This window comes from Oryzias latipes, chromosome 8 (assembly GCF_002234675.1).
Source record: "Oryzias latipes chromosome 8, ASM223467v1".
Taxonomy (NCBI): Eukaryota; Metazoa; Chordata; class Actinopteri; order Beloniformes; family Adrianichthyidae; genus Oryzias; species Oryzias latipes.
Window position 1 is genome coordinate 8540599 of NC_019866.2, and position 22873 is coordinate 8563471.

Consider the following 22873-nt stretch of genomic DNA (forward strand, 5'->3'; position numbering starts at 1 on the left):
GAAAAGTCTCCACGTATGGATCAGTAAACTTATTGTGAGTTTTACTAAGATTGCTTAAAGCTGTTCAAAATTGTGCAAAACTGCTATTTTATGTGTGGAACCTTTTAAGTTCCAAGCATGACATGAATGCAAGTCCATTTTTGGAGTTTTCCATTCACTGCTGCTGCATCCAAACTGGGACAAAAGAAGCCAACACACCTTCATGTCTAAAATGTTGAAAATGTGGTCAACAAGGGGCTCAGAATTAGCATCTGTGGTGGAACAGGAGTGCATGGTGCCCATTGAAATTTCCCCTGTATATTTTTGAAGATAGTCCTGAAGCAGTGGGAACTCTGGTATTTTTTGGGGGGGAACATTACGTTATCAACTGCTTCATACATGGTATTTCAGCAGAATGTTGCCAAACATTCACATCAAAAGTGTAGCTTTGCAGACTCATAGATGTGTGCGTGCCAATCCTGACAGTAATATGACACTTTTTGAAAATGTTTGAGGTGACATAATGAGGAAAATCACACAACAACCACTCACTGCTGAGCACATGAAATGTTCTCAGAAGAGAAGAAACATTTTGAGAAACAGCACCACACAAACCCCATTATGGTTTAACAAATAAACCTTTGGATTTTGTTTGTGCTTGTTAATGGTTTATAGTTTTAGACATGTTTTTTTCATGGTCATTTGTCATTGATGGCTAAATTAAAAGCATGCATTTCTTTTCCAATACACTGTCACAAGGTAAAAAAGGTTAAAAAAAAAGAACAATGTGTACTTAAGGAGTGCAGGAAGCAGCAAGGAAGTAAAACTGACTGTGAAGGTAAAAAGCTCAAGAGGGTATAAAGGTGTATCAATAAAGTACAGTCGCCACAGGAAGGGTTGTTTCCTCCTTGTGAGGGTTTATCGTAAATCTGGTGATGGAGCAGCTCTCTGCCCTGTGGCGCCACATCATAAATCTAATTTTCACTTTTTCAAGCTGTGAAAATTCACTCTCGTTAATCTCCCACGCTGTGCCATTGGCAACGTTAAGCTGGACTCATTCGTCAGCCAACATGATCTGGTCAAACACTGCTTTTTTTCTGTTTCAGAACAAACATGTAAGAACTGCGTTCTGATAAATGTGGCAATATGCTGCATTTTTCTTTGCATATTCAACTGATTGGTCAACGAATTCAACAAATGTAGGAAAAACTTTAGCAGAATGCAGACACTATTTGTTTGTTTTTTCCTGAGCCTAAAACCCAGTGACAAGGCACATTGTGTATTTATTAAGACATTTTTTAATAACACTATTTTATGGCCCATCTAATTTCTGAAAGAGCATGAAAAATGCAGGGAAAGCCTGGACAAGACATTTTGTGGGCAGGAAGACAAAACGGCTCATTGATAATGGCATCTAAGCCTTCAGGAGGGATAAGGTAGAGACAAATGTGAACAATTGTGCCAAATGTCTTTACAGAACAGCAGCAATGTTGTGGATATAGAGTAAAAGCGGTTGAGAGGCTAAAGCATTGAAGTGACAATTCAGTTGTATGTGAATTTGCTCATGTTGTTTTAACTGAGCGCATTATTCAACAAAAGAACTGAACTTGTGCACTGGTGTTTACGAGGCAGTCCATCAAGAGTCACCGAGTTTTATTGTCTGTGAAGAGCGAAGCACATATCCTGTGAGCTTGCCAGGCGATCACAATACAATAGAATCTGTATTCATTTGACAATTAGTCCTGACTGCACAACCTTCCAGGTGGGAGGAAGCATGCAGACAATTACCTGAAAGCCCTTTGGATTTAGGCTGCGGGGGTTTTCAGAGGCTACTTTCAGCTTCCCGTCCACCACTTTCATTAGGCTCTCGGTGTTCTTTACGTACTCCAGATCTCTGTAGGTCCGCAGGTCCAGCACCTCCATGGACTGGCTGATGTTCTGAACCTGTCCCATGCAAACAAAATGCACTTTAAGAAACTATGTTTTTTGGTTTATTCCTGAAATGTGTAATGACTACACATATACAATCCATTCAAGTCCATTTTTACTTCTTCACAGTTTTTAATTGATTTCCACAAAAGATCAAATATAAAAAATCTCAAGCTTTCAAGTTAGGATTTTTTCCTTTAATATTTCATGTTTTTTTTCAGAAATAAAAAAATTGTGCTTTCAGTTGCAGATATGCTGGTTAGTTCGTCCACTTTCCTTTCAGTCAACCCCAGGCTGTGTGTAAACTTTACAAGTAAGCACAAAAACAAACAAACGAAAAAGTACTCAAGTTTTCCCTATAACTGACTCACTGATATATTTGATTTCATGTAAAAATAAATAAATAAATGAAATCTAAGATATTCAACTTCATTAAATGTCATACAAAAAAAAATGGAATTGTCTACCACTCCTTACAGTATTTTTCTGCTGTGTTGGTATTTGTGTTTTATAGCAACATATTGTACCACAGTGCTTAGGCACTAAATGATCTATTGCCTATTATTACAATTTAACTAAAAATCACTTTGGGGATCTGGTACAACATCATTTGTTTGAAACAGCTTGCTGGGTTTGTGACTTTTCAAGCAAATAAAATGAATGTACAAAAAAAGGGTTATTACATAATAAAAATTACTTCAGTGGATTTTATCAGCAGATGAAATGTGGTTTGGTGCCTAAATTCAAAATGGTCTCATTACATTTGGTTTCTATACTGCATCTTCATTTTAATCCTCTCTATAAATGTGACTTCAACAATGGTCATATAAACTGACAGGAATTTTGTTTGGTAAATTATTTCTCACATCTACCACTGTGTTTGCCTAATTTTCATAACTTTCATTAGTATCTTGAACTAATGAACTAATCTTTGTTGCACACATGGATAAAGTATGTCTCATTTTGAAACATTTTTCTTTTTTGGCCCGATCTCTTATTCTGATGTCTATAAAGCTTAGGATCAACTCCATATTACGCTTCTCTTTCTGCCAGTCAAAAAACTCCAATAACCGCAAGAAAAGCCAGCCATGCAATTTAACAGGAAGATAGCACAGCTTGAAGGGAAATACAAAATGTGTAAGCAAAGGGCTTTAACAAGCTTTTGTGTTTTCTTCTGTGGAATACAGAGGACAGATCATCTAAAATCCTGCACACCTATGTTTGCTTTATGAGCAAACTGCTTAAAAAAGGCATCACACGTTGCTGTCCAATGAAAACATCCTCAAAACTAAAAAATAATCAAAAAATATACTTTACTGACGAAGTACAAACACAGTTCTTTTGAATTCACCTAATTTGAATACTTTGGTGAATGTAGTAATGGTCATGGTTGCTGGTTAATGTTGAATGGGATGTAAAACCTTCTACAATTTATTTTGTAGAAAAACAAAAAGCAGACAGATCTCCTGCCACTAAAGCCACAAATGAAACGACTTAGAGGTAATGGGGTACAGAAAATTGTTTTCTGAGTTAAATTAGAGGCACATTTTATTTTGCTGAGTGTTAGATGTACCGAAAAATGTCTGAAATGCAAAATCCTCAGTTTCCAAAAGAACTTTGGAAAAATCGTGTGAGACGATCAGGGATCCTAAGGATTCATTTTCCTTAATAACAAGTCAGCAGATCCTGCTTTGGGAATAAAAATAATTAAACAACTGTCAGATATAAATATATCATGTTTCCTGCCCAGAAGGTAATTGATGCAAACAAATTGGAACAAAAGTAAACCTGAAATGGGAACAGAAATAGTGCTGAATGGGTGTTTATTAAATCCTATTCCTCACAGGACTTAGTTTTGAGCTAATTTTTGCCAAGTAAGAAGCACATTTATACTTTGAAAGCCTACTCCATTGCTGCATAAACCACCTACTGCTTCACAGACCCCCCTCTCCTCCTGCTTGTTGCAGCAAACTGGCCAAAATCCATCCGAACGCTGACAAATGTTTCAGTGTTGCTATGCATAAAGGAGGCTTCGTATTTGCATATGTCCAATTACCCAACGCCAACAGACGCCCACTCCCACCTGACCATAACAGTTCCAGGCACACAAAGAATGCTCGTAAAAACAAAACAGCCCCAACTTTCAAAGGTCACAATGTGTCATAAAGGCTGTTTGGCTCCAAACGTTTTGCTTGCCTACTCCCTGGCAGCCCACTTATTACAACTTCATGTGCAACCCACGGGTTCCACCTGCAGCTCAGATCCCACAAGAATCACAAAATGGCAGAGGAATTACTTAATCACGAAACCTTTTCCTGTTTCGCTCCAGCACTAATAAAGCAGCTGCAGGAACGCGTAAAGGTGAGTCCAAACAAATGCTGTGTCACCATCCTTCACGAATGCTTTGGCAGCTGGAAATCCTCCATCCTCTTTTTTACTCACAGGATGCTCCCCACCCTCGCTGTCCCAGATTCCCAGTCATTTGCAGGAGAGTCTGTTATAAGTTTAGGGTGATGACTCATCCTGCATCAAGTAGAATTTGTTGGGATGACCATCTATGTCCTCATTTTTTATTTAATCCAGTCTAAACCCAGTCAGTCAGACAGAGGTCAAAAGGGGATGCGATGTTGTGTAGTCTGCTGGGAGCGTTTCTTTCAGGTTTAGTTTTTTTATGTTACATTTCATTTTTGGCTTTCAGAGTCAACTAAATGTTTCACACATTCCTGTATTTCTCTTCAGTGCAGCTTATGCGGTTGTTGGTGTCTCCTTGGCTTCCAGTCAACATAAGCTTCTGCATCCGGACCAGAGGTACCGTCCCATGTTCTGGGATGTGCTTAATGAGCCATCAAGTACATCACACTCATTGATTTGCAGCTTTCAGGTGTACAGCAAAAATAGCTTTAACCCTGGATGTCCTTTTCAAGCTAGACTGCTGACTCTGTCATTGCATAAAAATGCAACAATGAACAACATGCTTGTAAAATTTTACTATTTTTTTAATATTTTTTTTTTATTTTTTTCATTTCATTTTTTCCAATATCTTACTCAAGAACAAAATAAAAATGTGAATTCATTTTAAAAGTAACATTAAGCAATTAATTTAAATAATCTTTGATTTTTTATTCCCAAAGAAATGTTTCTGTAAAATGTTTCTGACAAATTTATAAACATTAAAAAAAATCCTAAAATTGTGTAGCTACCAACAACTAGTGTTTTTTAATGTAATTGTACAACCAAATACAAAAAGGAAACACTATTATATATTTACATCAAATCCTTTCAAAAATGTATAGATTGTATCTAGTTTTCTTATGCTATTTTAGTTGAATTATTTCCCACTTTAACAACTTTCTTTTGAAGCTTTTTCTTTATGCAATTGCACACAATAATTGCGAAAGTACATATTTTTCAGGCATCCTTTGTAGATAACACAGTATTTTAAAACTGTGGAGAAAGAGGTGGAAAACTGTTTTTCCTGCACTGTAAACCCGAATAAGTTACCCCTACTTAAAAAATTTTAGGCAATCATTTGCCAAAATTATTTTAAGTTAATAAACTTAAAAGTCAAAGTTTTCAATAACTTAAAAGATTTTATAGAATAGGGTCAAATTTAAATGAATACATTCATACATTTTTTTACCTGTTTACAAAACAGTTGTATACTGTCAATGGATGGATTGGTTCAGGTTTAGTTAGTTTTTTATACCAAAGGCTTCATATTTGGTCTTGGATAAAAATGATACCAAATATTTGTACTTTACCCCCAGTACTCAAAAGCTAGGTTCTTGTAATTATATATATTCCTTTGTAAATTCACCAAAAAAGGTGGATAGCTCTTTTTATCTGGATGTTTTTCTAAACATTTTCAGTTATTTTATATTTTTCTTTACTTTTCATTTTTTTGGGGTATTTCACGTGTTTTTTGTGACTCTGTGTCAAGAATTCAATTTATCTGCAGTTTCCCTTCTATTTGAAAACCATGGAGGAATTGTATCAATAAAATGAGCCACTGGGCTGCATGTACTTAGGACTACAAAGCAAAATATGCCAATGTGTCATTTATTTGTAAAATAAATTAAAAGTCTACTCCGTGATCATTATTTTAGAATGATTCACCTGAAGATCCATTTATCGTGCTGTTATGCCATCCTTTAAAACTAACAATCACGGCGACTCCCTCAATATCCTTGTGTAAATTCACATTGTTCAGTGTTTCAACAGCGTAAGTGGAAGGACACAAATGTTATAGGTTGCAGGTTCTAATTGATCCATCAGAACCTCTGAGCCCCTTCAGCATCCCGATTCAGCCTCACCTTTCCTCAGAGGACCAGATCAATGTCAGCCGCCTCTCTTTGTTTCTACTTCTCTGCTTACACGTCCTCTGGGGAACTTCTTTCACCAAAGTGCTGCTTTTTATGAACCAATCCCTTCTGCTATGACTCAGTTCTGAAGATGAGTGCTCCTGCTTTGAGGCTCAGCAAATCATAAAACCATTTATTGTTTCAGGTTCCCATGTCTAAAGATAAATGAACAAAAGGCAAAAAGAAGTAAAGTGCTGTAAATGGTAGCTGCTTGTTTTCTATGGCATTACAACATTCTTTTATTATTATAGCCCTGTACCATAAACATGAATCAGATTTCTATTAAAAATGTGTACTACTTAGGTCATTTTGGATTCATTTGCTGCTAAAGCAATTCTTTTTCAGAAACTTTCGAAAAATACCATATCTTCATATGAATGCCATGTCTGTCTGCTGATTAGTCAGAGGCTAAGTCACTTCAGCAAACCGGCATGTGACAGACGGCTGCAGGCAGCACAGCCTCACAGTTGGTGTTTGTGTATCTGTGTGGGTAACAGTCAAGCCTCAAAGTGAGTGTGGTATTGACAGCTGTCACCTTCTCCATGAGCTGGCGAAGCTGTCTGCTGCGTGGGTCGCGGTTACACATGTTCTGGGCTGGTGCGACCACGGTGCAGATACACTTCCCATCTGCGTCTTGTGCTGAACTGTAGATCTGCCAGCCTTCTTCTGGGCTCGGGTAAAGAGCCTACAAAAAACATAGAAACCAGTGTAAGAGCAAGTGGAGAAAAAGCTTGTTACTGTCTGATGTTTATCTGTACTGCCACTAAGCAGGCTTTTCAAAATGCACAAGTGCAGACAAAATGTTTTATTCTGCCAGCATTCATCAAGAGTAATCTGAAAAGCGTTCCACTCTTAGAAAACACTTCCAAGTCAATAAACGTATCAACCACATGAAAGTATTGCAGAAAACGTTTGGATGAAAAAGGACTCTTTGATACACCCCTATCACGATTGTTTGTGCTCATTCTGTCTCCATAAGACAGAAAGTGATGGATAATTTCAGTACTTTACATTTCCCTTTGAAAATCTGCTAAAACTGAGTCTTACCCAAAAGAAATGAATGAGGTTTTATCCAGCAGCAGATTAAAATCATCAGCAATCTAATCTCTGTAACAACTAGTGTGCCAAAGACAGAAAGAAGCTAACATAGGTGTTTTTCAGAGGTGTTATAACAAGAAAATAAATGAAAACCAAACTCCAAATTAAGACAAAGTAGAGAAATGCATGTACAGATGAAGCTCAGACATTGCTGGAAGGGGGTAGAAGACACAAACACTACGGTGATATAGAGGAAACTCAATGGCAATTCCTGAAGAAAAATGAGAAGGGAGGAGGAAAGGATGCACAGGGTTGCATTAAAGCATCTAATAACTTTGGACAGAGAAAGGAAAGGCAGTTGTTAAGGATCAATAATGAAGACCCTCACCAGTGGAGAAGGTCTGAGGCTAAAAGGATGAATGCCTCTCAGACTAATCTAATTTAAACCAATGCTGAGGGTTTGCAATGACACACATATTTAGGAAAAAGGGGAAGGAAAAGCTTCATGGTGTCGATCATTAACTTTAATCAGTAGTAAAATACAACCAAATGAGGGAGAGCATTATCAGCAGGATAATAGTTTGAAATGCTGCAGTTTTTTTTTCAATGCTGCTCATTTTGGACAGAGTTTTAAACTTTTGATTTGAGGGGTGGGTCAGATTAAAATGTCTTGGGGTAAAGGATTGCTGTGCAATTGGAGTGTGAAGCAGCAATCACCATGCAAGCCAATGTGCTTTCTGTCACATCTTGTCCATCCTGCCAGTCCTCCTGACTCTCCTCCCACCCACACTATTTACTCCAACTCTCACGTCACCAGATTTCCCTTTTCCCCCCTTTACGTTCTCAGACTAAGTGAATCCTAAATCTACGATTTCCAAAACTGATCTGCAGTAAATAGACTGAAGATATGCAGAAAACATCTTCTGCAGACCATAATAATGGCATTATAAATATATATATAATATGTCCCTTATTAATCTTCTTCATTATATTCAATGCATATTAAGTAGAATTTGTCAAATGAATGCCTCCACATTTAATTAAAGTAAGGAATAACACAGTACACTGTTCTAATTTAGTAATATCTCAGGGTAACTGAATGTCTATTTTCCATGTGAATGGCTCACTGTGGAGCTTTTGGCACAAAGGCTAAATGATCATCCCAGCATGTTCAGCGTTCCTGCATGTCTGTGAGTCATTGTGCAGTTAGTCACCGTACAGCAGCACCTGACTCTAAATTCATTTCCAGCACGATATGGACACTGAGACTCTCCACTGAGAACAAACACCAACCACAGCCAAGAAGGAGAAACACTTAGAAACAGTGAACTCATCATTTAAACAACATGGTCTTTGAAATAAATGGTTGGAAAAAGGAATTTTATAATTAGCTTATAGTGTTAGATAAATGTTACTTGGTTAAAAAATGTTAGACTGTGCATCTCTTTTCTTGATAACTTTTTTTTAAATTGTCAGAGGAAAAAAATGTAAATAGTTACGTGGCTAATTATGCAGATTCATGGTTCATATATATGTGTGTTTGTGTGTCTGTGTGTTTGTGTTTTCTATCAGATTGTGTTGAAAAAGGAACACAGTTATTCATGAAAATCATTTTTAGTCCTTCAAGGTGCAGGAGTATCTCTTAAGAGCTTTCTTTTTTAAGCTTTAAGGAATAACTTTGACACATTTGAAATAGATTTGTGGTTCTAAAGTTGAAAACAACATAGTGAAATAAAAAATGACCTAGAGTTGGTGTGCAGTGCTTTCTAAAGGTCACACTATGACTTATGGGTAATATTCAAGTTTGATATTAATTACATGGTCAGGGTTTCTCATTCAGCCTTAAGGCAGGAAGATAAGAAATTGTGTAATTTAAAAAGATTCTCAAAGAAGATTAATAGACAAAGTTCTGTCCCATCCTTTGTAACCTTTTTGCATGCCTCATTATATATATATATATATATATATATATATATATATATATATATATATATATATATATATATATATATATATATATATATATATATATATATATATATATATATATATATATACTTCTGGATATCTATATGCATTTTTGGACACGCATTCAGGACGAGAAAATGTGATGTTACACTGTTCTAGTCGTTTTAATGACCATTCTAGGAGGAACTGCTGGTTTTGTTTTCCTGCAATTGATGCTAATCTCTACAACACATTTAATCGCTTAAGCTTGATATAATAGAACTAGTGGATTGTGGGATGCAGCAGGCACACTGACTTCTCATTAGTGGTAGCATCCTGCACTGTAAACAGAAGGTTATCCCAACTCAACCTGCAAAAACTCTTAAGCTAACTAATTCTGCGGACATGCGCAGCTGTCAATAAAATGATCTCATGACTGTATGTGCGGGAGATGCCTGCCTACGCAACAGATATTCATCTTTGGTTTAGAAAGGACCTTGTGAATGAATTTAGAAGTAACCATTAATTTTTCATATAGCTATCAGCTTCAAAGGGAGCCACAGTTTTTGTTGCAATGTCTCTTTTTATTTCAGCATTTTAAACAACCGTTCTAAGAAAAAATAACTTTTAAATATAGTCAGTGACAAAAATAGCAGAGTCTGAAGGAATGCCAGCTCTATTACCCATCTTTTGTTGCCTGCCAGCATTTTTAAACTCATGCTGTACTCTTTATGTTCTTCTTCCGAGCCAGGAAGGTTTCACAGCGACACAGTTTCCCCTCTCTTCATTAATGTTTCATAAATGCTGGGCTGAAATTAAGAGCTTATTTGAATCTGTTCCCATTTCATTACCACCCACCTATCTATTTTACTCATGATCTCCATTCTCATGGCAATGGCAGATACAAAGCAAAATGAAAGAGGAAGTTCTCAAATGCAAAGGTGTATTTTTCCCTTCAGTATATTTTTTTAGATCACTGGTTTATTTATATACACTTTACAAAGTCTTTGCTGTCTTAAAACAAAAGGAACTCTGATAGTGTTTCTCTCATGATATTCAAACTTTTGATTGAAAACTTTTTAATTGTTCATTAATTTTAAAACATCAAAACAATAACTTAAAAAAAATTTCAGACCATTGACCAGGAGAAAAAACCTGTAACTTGCTGCGTCATTGGCACCCTTTGAAAGGCAGCTAGATGGTGCAATTCAGGTAAATGGATAAACCTGTCAGTGAAGACTCTCAAAGGAGGAAGTGTTCTCTTCACTGTCTGGATATGTGAAAATCTTTGAGTAAGGTTTGAAGCTGTCTTTTAGTTGCCTAAAGACAGCAGAAATAAAAGCGCCATGCAGATAAAGAGAAATTAAAACTTGGTTTGCCTCATTTTCTCGAATAAAATAATCCTTAAAGATTACCGGTTTGATTGCTATGAGGTTCCCTCTTGAGCCTGAGTGCATTAAGCCTCTTCATTGATCCCTGGCTTCCTCCAACCACAACCACTTCTCCCAAGAGGAAAAGTAAAGAGGGGGGTGCTGATACGCTCATAAATAGAGAAAAAAAAGCTGTGGTTTTAAAAGGGCTGATGAAATAGACAAAAACGACTCTAGTTCCTTCTAGTTTAAGTCAAGCTGCCCTATCTGCTGGAGAATGACAGTTTGGGGTAAATTTCTGCTGAGTGAGGTTAAGAAGAGAACTCTAATCTCCTGTGCACAACAGAAAATAAAAGCCTACATGTAATTCCAGCCCCTAACTTCTACGTGATTGGATTGGATCAAAGAACTTGATAAAGAATTCTGATTCCCTTTTTATGAATGATTACAAAAGTTCATAGGAATTAACCAATTAGATCTTCAAGCTGGTGTTATTACAGATGACTTACAATAAGGACTTCTTCTGGCGTTTCATTAGATCGGCCCTGGAGCTGGCTGCTCCAACGCCACAGCTAAATGAGATCATAAATCTGCAGGTCCTTACTTTATGAGCATGACAGGAAGTCTATTATAACTTACATAAGCAGAAGGCAGAAGGGGCATATGGAATGAGCCGGCGCGAGTTCTGAGCAGCGGGAGAAAGCTGACCATGACACAGTGAACTATCAGAGACCGCTGCAGCACAGAGGCAGAGCACCATCCTGAAGAGGGATACAGACACAGTCTTGGGAATTCAATAAAGAATTAAGAGTAAAGGTAAAAAAAAAAAAAAAAGATGATATTTTGACAAAAGTAACTTTATCTGATTACTTCTTGCACTTAAATCTACCCTTTGTATTCAAGTTATCTAATCTTAATGGTTTTTTTTCTTGGCATAAACGAGCATTAACATTTTTTAATACTTGTCAGTGGAATAGACAGCTAAAGCTCAGGTCCACTATATATATATATATATATATATATATATATATATATATATATATATATATATATATATATATATATATATATATATATAAAGAAATATTAAGCTTAACATTGTGTTTTGTTTTAGAGTTTTTCTTTATTAAATTTGTTGTGAATCAGGAGCAGAAAAAAAAAGTAATTTGAAAAAGCTTGATGAAGTGACAGGCCATAAGGTCTCTGCTCCGCTCCTGGCATGGTGCCTCTGTCAGTCTCCTCCCCCTACCCTCTCTGCTTGGCTCCTGATGCGACTCAGCTGCTGCTACTTACCTCATCAACCGCCTGCCTTCATAAGCTCATAACATGCTCCTGGACCAGTATTCATCGCCAGTTCGTTGCCCCTGGTGCATAGTATGGTCATCACGTTTTTGCCTATTGTCTCAAGCCCGCACCTAAAATCTTGTTCTTACAGTCTCCAGGAATCCATTGCCACGAGTGGTCGCCCGAGTTTGCTAATAATCCGGAACCCAGCACTGTCTGCTTCTGGGTCTATATTGTTCTGCTAGCCATGACAGCTCCATTCTGATGCATCCACTTTTAGATGATTAGAAGCATGTACATCTTTGTTTTTTCCTTGTCCGAACTGGCCTCTGGCTCCAAACTGTACGGCTGGATAGATATTGCTTGCCATTTTGGTGCACCGGTAACATTTCATTGGGTTTGTAAGCTATAGCAGAAGAGAGTGTGAACACATAACGGGAAGTAGGGGCAGGCTTACGGCAACAGTCCCACCCACAACTTAAGGGCCAATTGCCAATGAACTACTGCCACTATGCAGAAGCTATGCCCTATGACAAGGTTTTGTTTTTAAAATTTTGGCTAAAAATTGCATTATCGTAATTAAAACACCACTGTGAACATTTTGTAAAATAGATCAAAAGATGATCGGGGTGGGACTTTGACTTCTTCAAACAATCAGACCTGCTTAATTAAACGTGCAGGTCATTCCAAGAGATAACCACATAGAAAAAAGCATGCAAATAAACAATCCTGCTGTTCAAATAAAAAATGATTTAGTTTTCTGTGTACAAGTCAGCTATTGGAATCAAACTTGATGAAGAACCCCAGTGCAGTCCCAAGTCTCCTCTTCCCCTTAGAAAAAACGATTAACACAATCAGCACAGCGCGGCTGCCAGTCAATAATGTGACTCATAAAGTCATCATGGCTCTATCCTTGCTGCCTCCTCTGGTTGCCACCCCTCTGAGTGCTGATCTGTTCTCTCCCCATCAGCACCTAACATGCACCAAACCAGATCAAACTGAATCTGTCGGCCAGTAACGTCTAAAAGATTTTACAAGTCTATATTTGAAACCAGAAGACAGGTGGCAGGTATTTCGGTGACACAATTGCTCAGCTACTGCTTGAAAATAAGAGAGGTGGGTAAACAGCACCTGAATAAATCACTCCCTGCTTTATTCATGGGACTATATTACAGAATTAAGTGAAGTTCAAATGAAATTGCTTTAGAAGAATGAACCGATGCATTAGGTTGGAATTATGCTGTCATAATGACAAATGAACCACATCAAAGCCTAATACAACTCTTTGCTTTGAACAACTTATCAGTTTTTTCTTCAAAACAATTGAAAGTTTTATTATTCAGACTGACAATCAGGATGCTGGTCCAGCTGTGCATCTCTCACGGATCAGGTACTACCTGCCAAGATCCAATAAAAAGTACTTAAAAGCAGCACAATAAACGTAAAAGCAAAGGGCACAAATAAAAAAAACGGTGCCAGTTTCTAGTCTTTAATCCATCACCAAGGATCAATCTTAACAATCTGCTTTATGGGATTGCGTGGTGAGAGTGATAAAGTTTACGGTCCACCATTCAGTCAACGAGAGGCAGCGTGACCCCAATCACTTTCACATCCCTGATGCTCTCCACGTCTCCCTTTTCATGGTGGGAATATGTAAATCCCATTTTCCCCCTACAGTTATTTTTTTCACTCTTCATGAAAGGTGGAGGAGTGTTGCCACACAGCCACACAAAAACGTCCTGCAGTTAAAGAAAAAAATGATAGAGATACAAACCGCAGCATGCTCAAGACAGTGCTGTCTGCCTTACACCTTCTTGTAATTATGAAAAAAGGAACAATCCTAAAGCAGTACAATCTCTGCTTGTTATGTTGGGAGAATCAGCAGGCTTCATTTTTACTGTGAGGAGTCTTTTTATTTTTATTTTATTAAAACTGATTTTTTGCTATTGACCTTTTCTGAAGTTGTAGGACTCAACATAATGCTTTTTATTGCTTGCTGAGCTGGTTGAAATTGTTTTTTTTTTAAACGTATTAATCATAAAAAACTTAAAAGATGTAAAAGAATAACTTGTATAAATGGCGGATTCTAAACTGATTTTGTAGCCATCTAGAAGGTTTTTGGACCTTTTTACTTATGTTTAGTTCATGTATTGTTGCTCCGCACATAAAGGCATCTTTGCACACATTTTTCTATCCTTGATTTGGACAACTGCAGGTAAAAGAATTAAGAATTATTATTATAAGAATTGAGAGTTGAAGTAAAGCAGCACAGAATTCTTTAAAGACAAACTATATGACAAACAACAGTCGCCTGCTTGGTGTTCTTTATAGAAAACTGTAAAGATTACGCTTATTCAAAGCTTTAAATGTAATAAGTAGGATTTCTGGCTCCTAAATATAAACAACAGACAAATCCATAAGTTTATGTTGCATTGTTATACTTACATTTGTATTTTTACTCATGATGCATTGTAAAATATTTTTGAAAATGATTTTTAAACACATTCTTTTGATTTTTTGCATTATTGTTAAGCATTGTTTTTGATATTATGTGTTCGTAAAATTATGATTTTATACATTTACAAAGCCACACTCTTTGTAACACTTCTTTCATCTTTAAATGACGTTGAAGATCTGTCCTCTCCTTCAGAAACCTGATTTTTCTCTGTCCAGATGAATGTAGCCATGAAGGCAGAGTTACCTCTGTGCCTTTGCAGGAAACCAGAGAGAAACCCAGTCAGCTGTGTTTTTGGATCAGCTGGTTCAGACAGGCACTGTGAGCATGAAGCACACTTTGAAAATAGCTCTGAGCTGGGAGAGTTTGGAACAGCATGCATGGGGGCCGGATCATGAGGGAGGGGTGGCAGCCATGCACAGCCACTGGCGCAAAAGCACTAGAGCATCTCCAAACCTGCATTACATTGTCTCTGTTAAGCGCTAATGAGAAAAATAAAATAAGCTTAACTTTAATAATAATTAGCTCACTGATATCAGAACAAAATAATGCCAGTTTGTAAAGGCATGTGTCCATTATTTGGTTAAAATGCAAAGTACACATTTGAAGGCCTCAGCCTGCATCTCACTAAGACTATTTTCAGCTGACTTGTTCACGGAGTGAAAGCTATACATTTTTCTTCACAGAGATTTTAAACTTTGTGCGAGTCGTGACTGCTTCTCAGATCATCACAGGCGAATTCTCATTAGTGGTGAGACTTTGAACCTAACTCACATTAAAGTTTTATTTGCAACTATTGTTCTAAGAAGAGATAACGGGCATTTTTCATCCCAACAGCCTGATGCATGTCAACTATTTCTGTAAACTTCAAACAGGCTCGTCAGGTTTGATGAAACTGTGAATAAATGTAGCCCAGAAGGAGAACTTTTTTAACCTCTGTCACTTTAGATAAGACTATTTTCTTTTAGAACATTTGTGGTAAGAATAATTCATGAGAATGTAATTTATTAGGTTATTTGAAATGCAAATGTTGATATTTCAAGCCATGGAACTTGTTTGGATGGAGTTTTTTTTCTACAGTAGAGATGGACTGTAAGAATAAATAAATGGATATGCTATTCACGTCTAATGGGAAATGTTTGCTTAAATTGGATTGCAAAGTCAGCAAAATAAGTATTCCATCACATTGCAATCAAACGTGACAGAGATATTGTTTCAGCTCCTTATAGTCCTCATAAGTTTTTGACATTTTAATAAAGATGACTGTGTTTTTCTTTCAACTTGATCCTCCATGGCAACTTAAGAAAGACAGAAAAAAATAGACTATGGGAATAAAACTATTCACCAAACCTCTCATCAAACAGACAGACCTTCACCCTTGAGACAAAAACGCCTCAATGCACCACATTCTTGAGTATTCTTGCACAAACATTTGCATGACTGCAACCCAGATGGCTGACACCTCGTGGGATGTAAAATATCTGTCATTTTAACAGAGCAGGACTTTTTTTTTAGATAAGATGACAATAAAACTGGATGAAGAAAGAACAAATTGCTGTATAATAAATATCTCAAGAATTCATTCACTTGATGTTTTCCCCTCTTTGTCGCACCGCTCAGTCCCAGAACTAGCAGTAACACAATTTAACATACAACAAAGATCTTATAAATTTGATCATTGACATGGATAAAGTCAGCATGGTTTTCAAGAGGAAAAGTTGAAAGACTACGTAAAGACTCAGTCACTACAAAAAAAAAGCACTCTTCTTTCCAGCCTGAAGAAAATGGACGGATAAGATCCTGCTTGTGTAACAATCAGGCGAGCTTTCACATCTTCCTGAAATTAACAAATGACTGTTCACAGAGGTTCTCTCAGTATCTTCCAACCCTCTCTGCAACCCAACCACATTTAAGCATCACAATGTGTATATATCATTCATGCCTGGTTGAAACATTACTCTAGCGTGGATTTCTAGCTCCATGTCTTCTTTGGAGACAGCATAGCCCTTGAGACCGTCCCATCTCCATCTGTACACTCCATCCTTCTGTGATGAAACGTAGAGGCAAACTCTGCCACAGTCTTGCTGTGCTTTCTCTGTGCTGTCATCTTTTCTCCCAGTTTTTAAATCTTTCAAATGATCTCATAGCCTTTTCTTCGTCTCTCGTTTTGGGTTCATCCAAGCAAAACATCACAAACACTCGCAGGGGGGAAAAACTGGTACTTACGCTGACAATCCTCTCTGAGGTGCCTCCTCTGGAGATCGATGTCCCATTGAGTCCCACCAGAGATGGTAGAGTCTGGGACATCCAGTTGGTTACCATGGCCATAGTGCTGAGCACTGCTCCTATCTTAAGCATAGGAACACTCATGTTTTCTCTTTATGGGGCCAAGCAAAAATGGCCCGACAAGCAGCACCACCTTAGGCTACACCTCAGCTCCAGTCAATTCCCCCTCTGCTCCAACAGCACGAGCAAGGAAACAAGCCAGTCAGCTTCTGCTACAGCCCAAACAGATCCTCAGGAAGGGTTGAGACACAGTTGTCACACTCACACACCCCAGGTTAGTCGAAGGAATGGACAGAGACATCCATGAGAGGAGCAGCTCACAAGATCAGACTGAGAGCTTTTGCTGTCGGAGTGCCTCAGCCTCACCCCCTGTCTCTCTCCCACATCCTATCTCTCTCCCCGCTCTTTTCCTCAAGATGCAGAGCCGCACATTGGCTGCTCCTGATTCTAATCCCCTCCCGATCAGCCTTTGCTCATGTTTTGCCAGCCCTGTTTTGCACACATTTCCTTCCCCTCTCCTTTTCTTTGACATTTGGCTGTTCTTTTATGACTCACGTCTTGGTGTCTGAGAGCGTGTTTACATGACTTTGTGTTTATGTTTTTGCAAAAAAAGATCTGGAAGAGACTTGTTTCAGCGAGCTGATCTTTTTGCAATGTTTTGTGGCATGTGAATGCCCCGGGCATGTGAGTGCCATCCTTTGGAGGCGGGCGGTCGTGCAGTCTCATCACACTGTGCAGAATAGATGGCTTGATGGCGTGATGAATGTGAGGGTTGTCTGGGGGCTCATGTGTGGACAATGACAGGTTCAGCTGATGAATGTGAAGGTTCAAATCAGACTGCATGTTGAGACACAATTTCCTGTTATTTGCTTCTGGACAGATGTTGCCCAGTTGACTTTGGTTTTCTTTGGCTTCAAATAAAAGTGATGTTTTTTTTAACTATAACCCTTCATAATAAAATAATGATTAAATTTATGGTTTAAATGCATGTGAAATTCTTTCATTGTCTGTCATTGCAAGGTTATTTTATTCTATAATCACGAAGATAATCTAATAAAAGTTTGGTGAAAATAAGACTTACATAGATTCAAGATAAGGTACTTCAAAAAGTGTCTATACACAACCCAAGTGCTGTTTTATTTTTAAACTTGGGTTGCTTCCTCTAAAAGGATTAAACACATACTTTATTTTTGGAAAAGATATTTTCCATGCAATTTTTTATGCTTATTTCAGCTATGAGGACAGTCGACACTACAGCTGCTTTTTGCTCTGCCTACTTTAAAAGTAGGAAATGAATCTCATGTTTTGTTTAATCAAGGACATCACACGTGTTCAAATATCTGGATTGATTTTGTGAGTGTGAGAAAAAATGTCTCCAAAACATCACAGCTTAAAATGCTTTGTTCACCTCTACAGCAACATGCCAAATAAAATGTTACAAAAGTTGCGCAATGTATTGAATTTGTCCTCCTTGTTTAATGCCTTGCCTTGCAACAAATTTCAGAAATATATGGGGCCACTTTACACCTTCCATAGCTGTGCATAATGATGACAGAGTGGCCTGCTCTGACAAAATGGCCAGGTCATCTTCCTACTCGCTTCTTTCCAAACCTGCCGACTTATTCATTTTGTCAGCCATGGGTGGGCTTGGCTCAGCAACCAATCACACTGAGTGACTGATATGGGCATTTCAGTGTGGCGCGCACAGCTATATGAGAAGAGACAGCTCTCTGCACTCCATCCAAGAAGTGTCAGCACACTTCAGCTCACCTGCTGGCTCTCATTTCAGTGCCATTTTCCATCTTTGCAATAAGACTGGCCCCATGTGGTTACTAGCAGAACTGCAGAAAAAAAGACCTGTTTTGCCGGTGACTGTTAATGCTTTTGGTTGTGGAAGACTCAATCAGGCGACTTTGGTTTCATAAGAACACATCAGGGGGACTAATTAGTCACAGTGTGTAAAATTAAACATGTTTTATGCTTTTTCTGAATACTAGGTTCAATTTAAAACATCTTTTTCTTCATAAATAAGCCTTCATTTCTTGCAAGATATTGAAGCATCAACTCTTTTTCTGCACATTTTCTATTGAATGCGTAACTAGCCATTGCTGTCTTTGTAAACAAATGAGCTAATAGGATGAAAGTTGTCCAACCAAACATTTTTTATTTTTTAAACTATATACTTTAGAAGGTGGATGGTAGTGAGTAACCTATTTTTTAAACAGCAGTAATGCAAAAATATAAAAAATGTAATCTTGTTTTTATTATTATTATTTTTTTGCATTAAATTAAATGGTTCACTATTCTCAAGCCTAATGAGAATGGATTAGTGTGGCTGCGATGAGGACTTGAATGTCAGAAGAACATGCAGTAATGGAAATATGCCCTAGATGGCAGTAAAGATTCAAAAACAAACAAAGAAAAAATTTAATGTACCATTGAAAAACTTCAATCAACATCTAATATAACAGCTTTGCTGAGGATAAGCAGAGTAACATCACTGTTACAAGAAATATTTTGGAAATATTCCAGTTACTGAAATCTCAACCATTTGCTAAATATATCACCTGAAATGCATTATGTAAGAGCAGGTTTTCACAGAACCGCTGAGACAGTAAACACGCATTAATCTGCCCGATGCATTATTTAGCAACACTCACTTTGAGTGTAAAGCCAAACCAGAGTATGAAAAGAATTCATGATGTTGTCACTTTTTCTGCATTTTCATATCAAAAACTTAAGTTGGTTCTGATGGAGGAAATCCAAAGGGAGCTAGAGGGGCTTTTAATGAGCAGAGCTGGAGGGCACATCTTTATCTTCTGCTTTTTTATGCTCAGAAAATACTTCCTTTAATGAGCTTTCATATATGTTTTCAATCGAAATATTCAGACGTTCTGTTTTTGACAATAAATAAAGACTAAATCACTGGTTTCTGCTTGTTTGACAGGGAGATATTACCTTTCATAGTTAATTAGAAACTGAGCAGAGTCCTTCACTTATTATATTTTGCTCTTAATGCAGTAGTGATGTAAAAAAACCAACTCCACGTGAAGTAGTCAATACTCACATAAGACACTGGATGGCAATCATACTGAGAAAAAAAAAGGATAATTTTAAATGACATTTTTTGGGGTTTTTAATGATCCCATCTCTTTTAAAATGAAATTTTACGCGGCAAAAAGTTTATATCTAAGATTAGCTCTTTTGAACTAATTAAAATCTCCCCCTTAGACTTAAGGGTCACGTGTCATCATTTTCAAACTTATGCAACAAATAATGAATGAAACGATGACGACAGTCTGTCATACTGCGAAACGTTTGAGGCTTTGCTAATCATCTGATGAACAGAGTCTGCTGGCAGAACAAGCCTTCATTAAATAGTAGACTGAGAGGAAGCTGGCCATTTAACCTATATTAATTTAATCCTTTTTGATTCATTTGTACAGCCATTGCATTTCTCATTATTTCCACACTAATAATTGAGCAGCTTAATTTGCTCTGCAACACTGCAGTATCATTGCATGCTGTACTTCATCACCCTCCGTTCTTCCTCTTTTTAGGTGACTTTTACTTTGCCTCTAAGAGCCTTCACTGTCTTCTTTTCCCTGTTGTTTGTCTTGGCCCCTTTGGCAGTGTGAAAAAAGGGCATCATTTGACATGTTTCTGCTTCACTTTGCATATGTCTCACTGAGCTCATCACTTTTGCCAACAATCATAACTCCTGGAATTCACAAAACACCCTGTAAATATGAAAACTATGTAACAAACAAATGTTCTTGCTGTTTAATATGTTGGTGCTGCAACATAGATATGCAACACTGCCTTTTGCTTTATTATGAATTTCTAAAAAAAAGTCACTCTCCTTGCCTGTGGTGAGCTCTATAAAAGGGCATTTTTAATCAGTTCAAAGGATGAAAATGCCCACCAACTACAGATATGGAAGCATTTGTGCATGTCCATTAATGGCTTCAGGAACACAAAATCCTGAGGCCATCAGGGCAAGTTCTTGGAGAGGTAACTAAACTTTAGAACAGGGAGGAGTACACAAATCATACATTTTCATGAAGCACACCCACACAGCCAGCTTCGTATTCAGTACAAAAACACTAACTCCCAATTCAACCACAGTTGATCAAAGAGGAGGATGCAGACAAAGCTTGAACAGAAATCAAGCACCTGCTGGAGGTTTAAAAGGTGCTGCAGTCATCTGGCTTTATTGAACCTGGGCTATTTTACTAAGTCATGATTAATTAATTAGCTGATGGACAAGAAGGCCCACAGCCTTCCAAATGGATCAAGATCAATAATAGCCTGAACAAAGTGTGACCTTGTCTCCATGGAAACCATTTAAGTGGCACAAATAGGCCTCACCTCAAGGTACTCTTCAGAAGCAACAATGATGTGTTTTTAACATGGAGTGTTTAATCTATTAATGGTTCCTGTGGGTCTCTGATCATAGAAACCCATCTGAGGTTTTACTTTTAAGAGCCTCAAACCACAGGAGAGCCTTAGAGTGCACTTGCATCAACACACATGCAGGAAGGATAGTGAACACACCCAGTCTGTGTTTGTCAGAATTCTGAGCTCTGTCTCCCCCTCTGGTCACCGACAGGAACCGTCTCGAGAGTACTGGATGCACTACATCTCCCAGCAACCCCAGTGCACAGTTTTTGGATGCCACACACCTGACTTTCATTTGCCCATCACTCACTGTATACATAAGGACTGTTGTGAGCCTTGACTACTCTAATTTCTTCTCTGATGCTCCTGTGGTCGTTATTGATGCCTTCCTGCCTGCTTCCTGCCTGCTTCCTGCCTGCTTCCTGCCTGCCTGCCTGCCTGCCTGCCTGCCTGCCTGCCTGCCCTTGATTTAGCTTTGTGGACTTTTAGCTGTGCTAATAAAACCTGCTGCAATTGGAACCAGCCATCTGCCTGTTCAGTGACACTATGTATATGTTATGTTATCCACTAGATGGAATTTACTGCAAGAAAGATAAAAAGCTTGTTGCATTTAAACCATAAAAAGTGATTGTTACATGTAACAGGATTCTGGTATCCTCTGAAGCAAAGCAGCTTTAGTGCTTACACATTTTATGAAATAAGAACTTGTGCTATATTTAATGACATGTTTTAAGTCCTCAGTAAGTATGAGATGAAAGTGAAGCCATAGCACAGCCGATAAATATTAATTGAACATTGCCTGCTGTGAAACCATAGCAAAGAAGCAAGACTGTCTTCAAGTTAATCTAATTTTCATGCACTTTTTTCCGCTTACCTTGAAAAAAGCTTTGGTAAAAAATCCACATTTTAAACATATCACTATCGTTTTAATCATCCTCTTAACTCTTGTTCTTTGTTGCAAATATTTTGCAAAACAGGCAGTCTGATCAGTGCTTTCTGCGAAGCACATGAGGAAGCTCCTGCGAACCTTGAGTTTGAGCTTAAACAGAACTGCTTTTTTTTTTCTCTCATTAAAGTGTTAAGGTGTGGCGACCATGACCCAGACTACTTGCTAATTGATCTCTACCAGGTTTTCTGTCTCATGAATTCTCAAATATTATCAGTGACCTTGTGAAGGACATTGAAGTCTGAGCAGCCCATGATGTCATAGGTACAAAGGTCCCTGAGGAACCCAGCTTTATGACTTCCATCATATGTCTTTTTCCAGTGATGTCAGCGGCGAAATAACCCATGTTCCTGTGCTCAAAGTAACATCCCATATAACACTAATTTGGGATGCAGGGTGGCATAGAAGACTTAAAACGTTTGAGACCAATGAAAAATAAAGAACTCTGAAATGTTCAAAATTAGGTAAGTCACTGTCTTCATTAAAAGAGGAAAAAAAAACAAATGTTCATGCCTGGAATATTAATGAAAGCTTTTTTTTTTTATGTCTGCTCTATGTAATGCAAAAGTTGATTAACCACAACGTTTTTTGAAAATGTTCAGTCATCACAGGATTCAGTTATGGAGGACAAAAGATTCAAAGATTCAAAGAGTTTATTGTCATGTGCACAGTAAAGAAACGGGTTTCCCTGCACAATGAAATTCTTTCTTTGCTGTCTGCTCCGAATGCCCAAAAGTATAGAGGAAACAAAAACAATTCACTCACATCATACACACAAAAACACAAGATGTCGAGTGGCTGTTGCAAAAGTGCAAATGTGCAAAAGTGACAGTGACAGTAGCAGCAATTAGGGTAAGCAAGGTGCAGTTTGTTTTTC

General features: G+C 37.7%; 1 protein-coding gene across 2 annotated transcripts in view; it reads right to left on the reverse strand.

Annotated features, from left to right (window-relative positions):
* LOC101156820 (noelin-2) overlaps nucleotides 1-22873 on the reverse strand; it is a 43668-nt gene that overhangs the window by 5126 nt on the left and 15669 nt on the right. Inside the window, exons 1-3 of one of the 2 annotated variants that reach the window (XM_004071355.3) lie at nucleotides 16590-17030; nucleotides 6805-6954; nucleotides 1768-1923 (exon numbers count right to left, since the gene is read on the reverse strand). In XM_004071355.3, coding sequence (XP_004071403.1) covers nucleotides 1768-1923; nucleotides 6805-6954; nucleotides 16590-16733 — 450 coding nt within the window. In that variant the 5' untranslated portion in view covers nucleotides 16734-17030. Of the gene's footprint in view, nucleotides 1-1767; nucleotides 1924-6804; nucleotides 6955-16589; nucleotides 17031-22873 lie in introns of those variants that run through there. The other variant, XM_011478056.3, reaches the window with a different exon arrangement.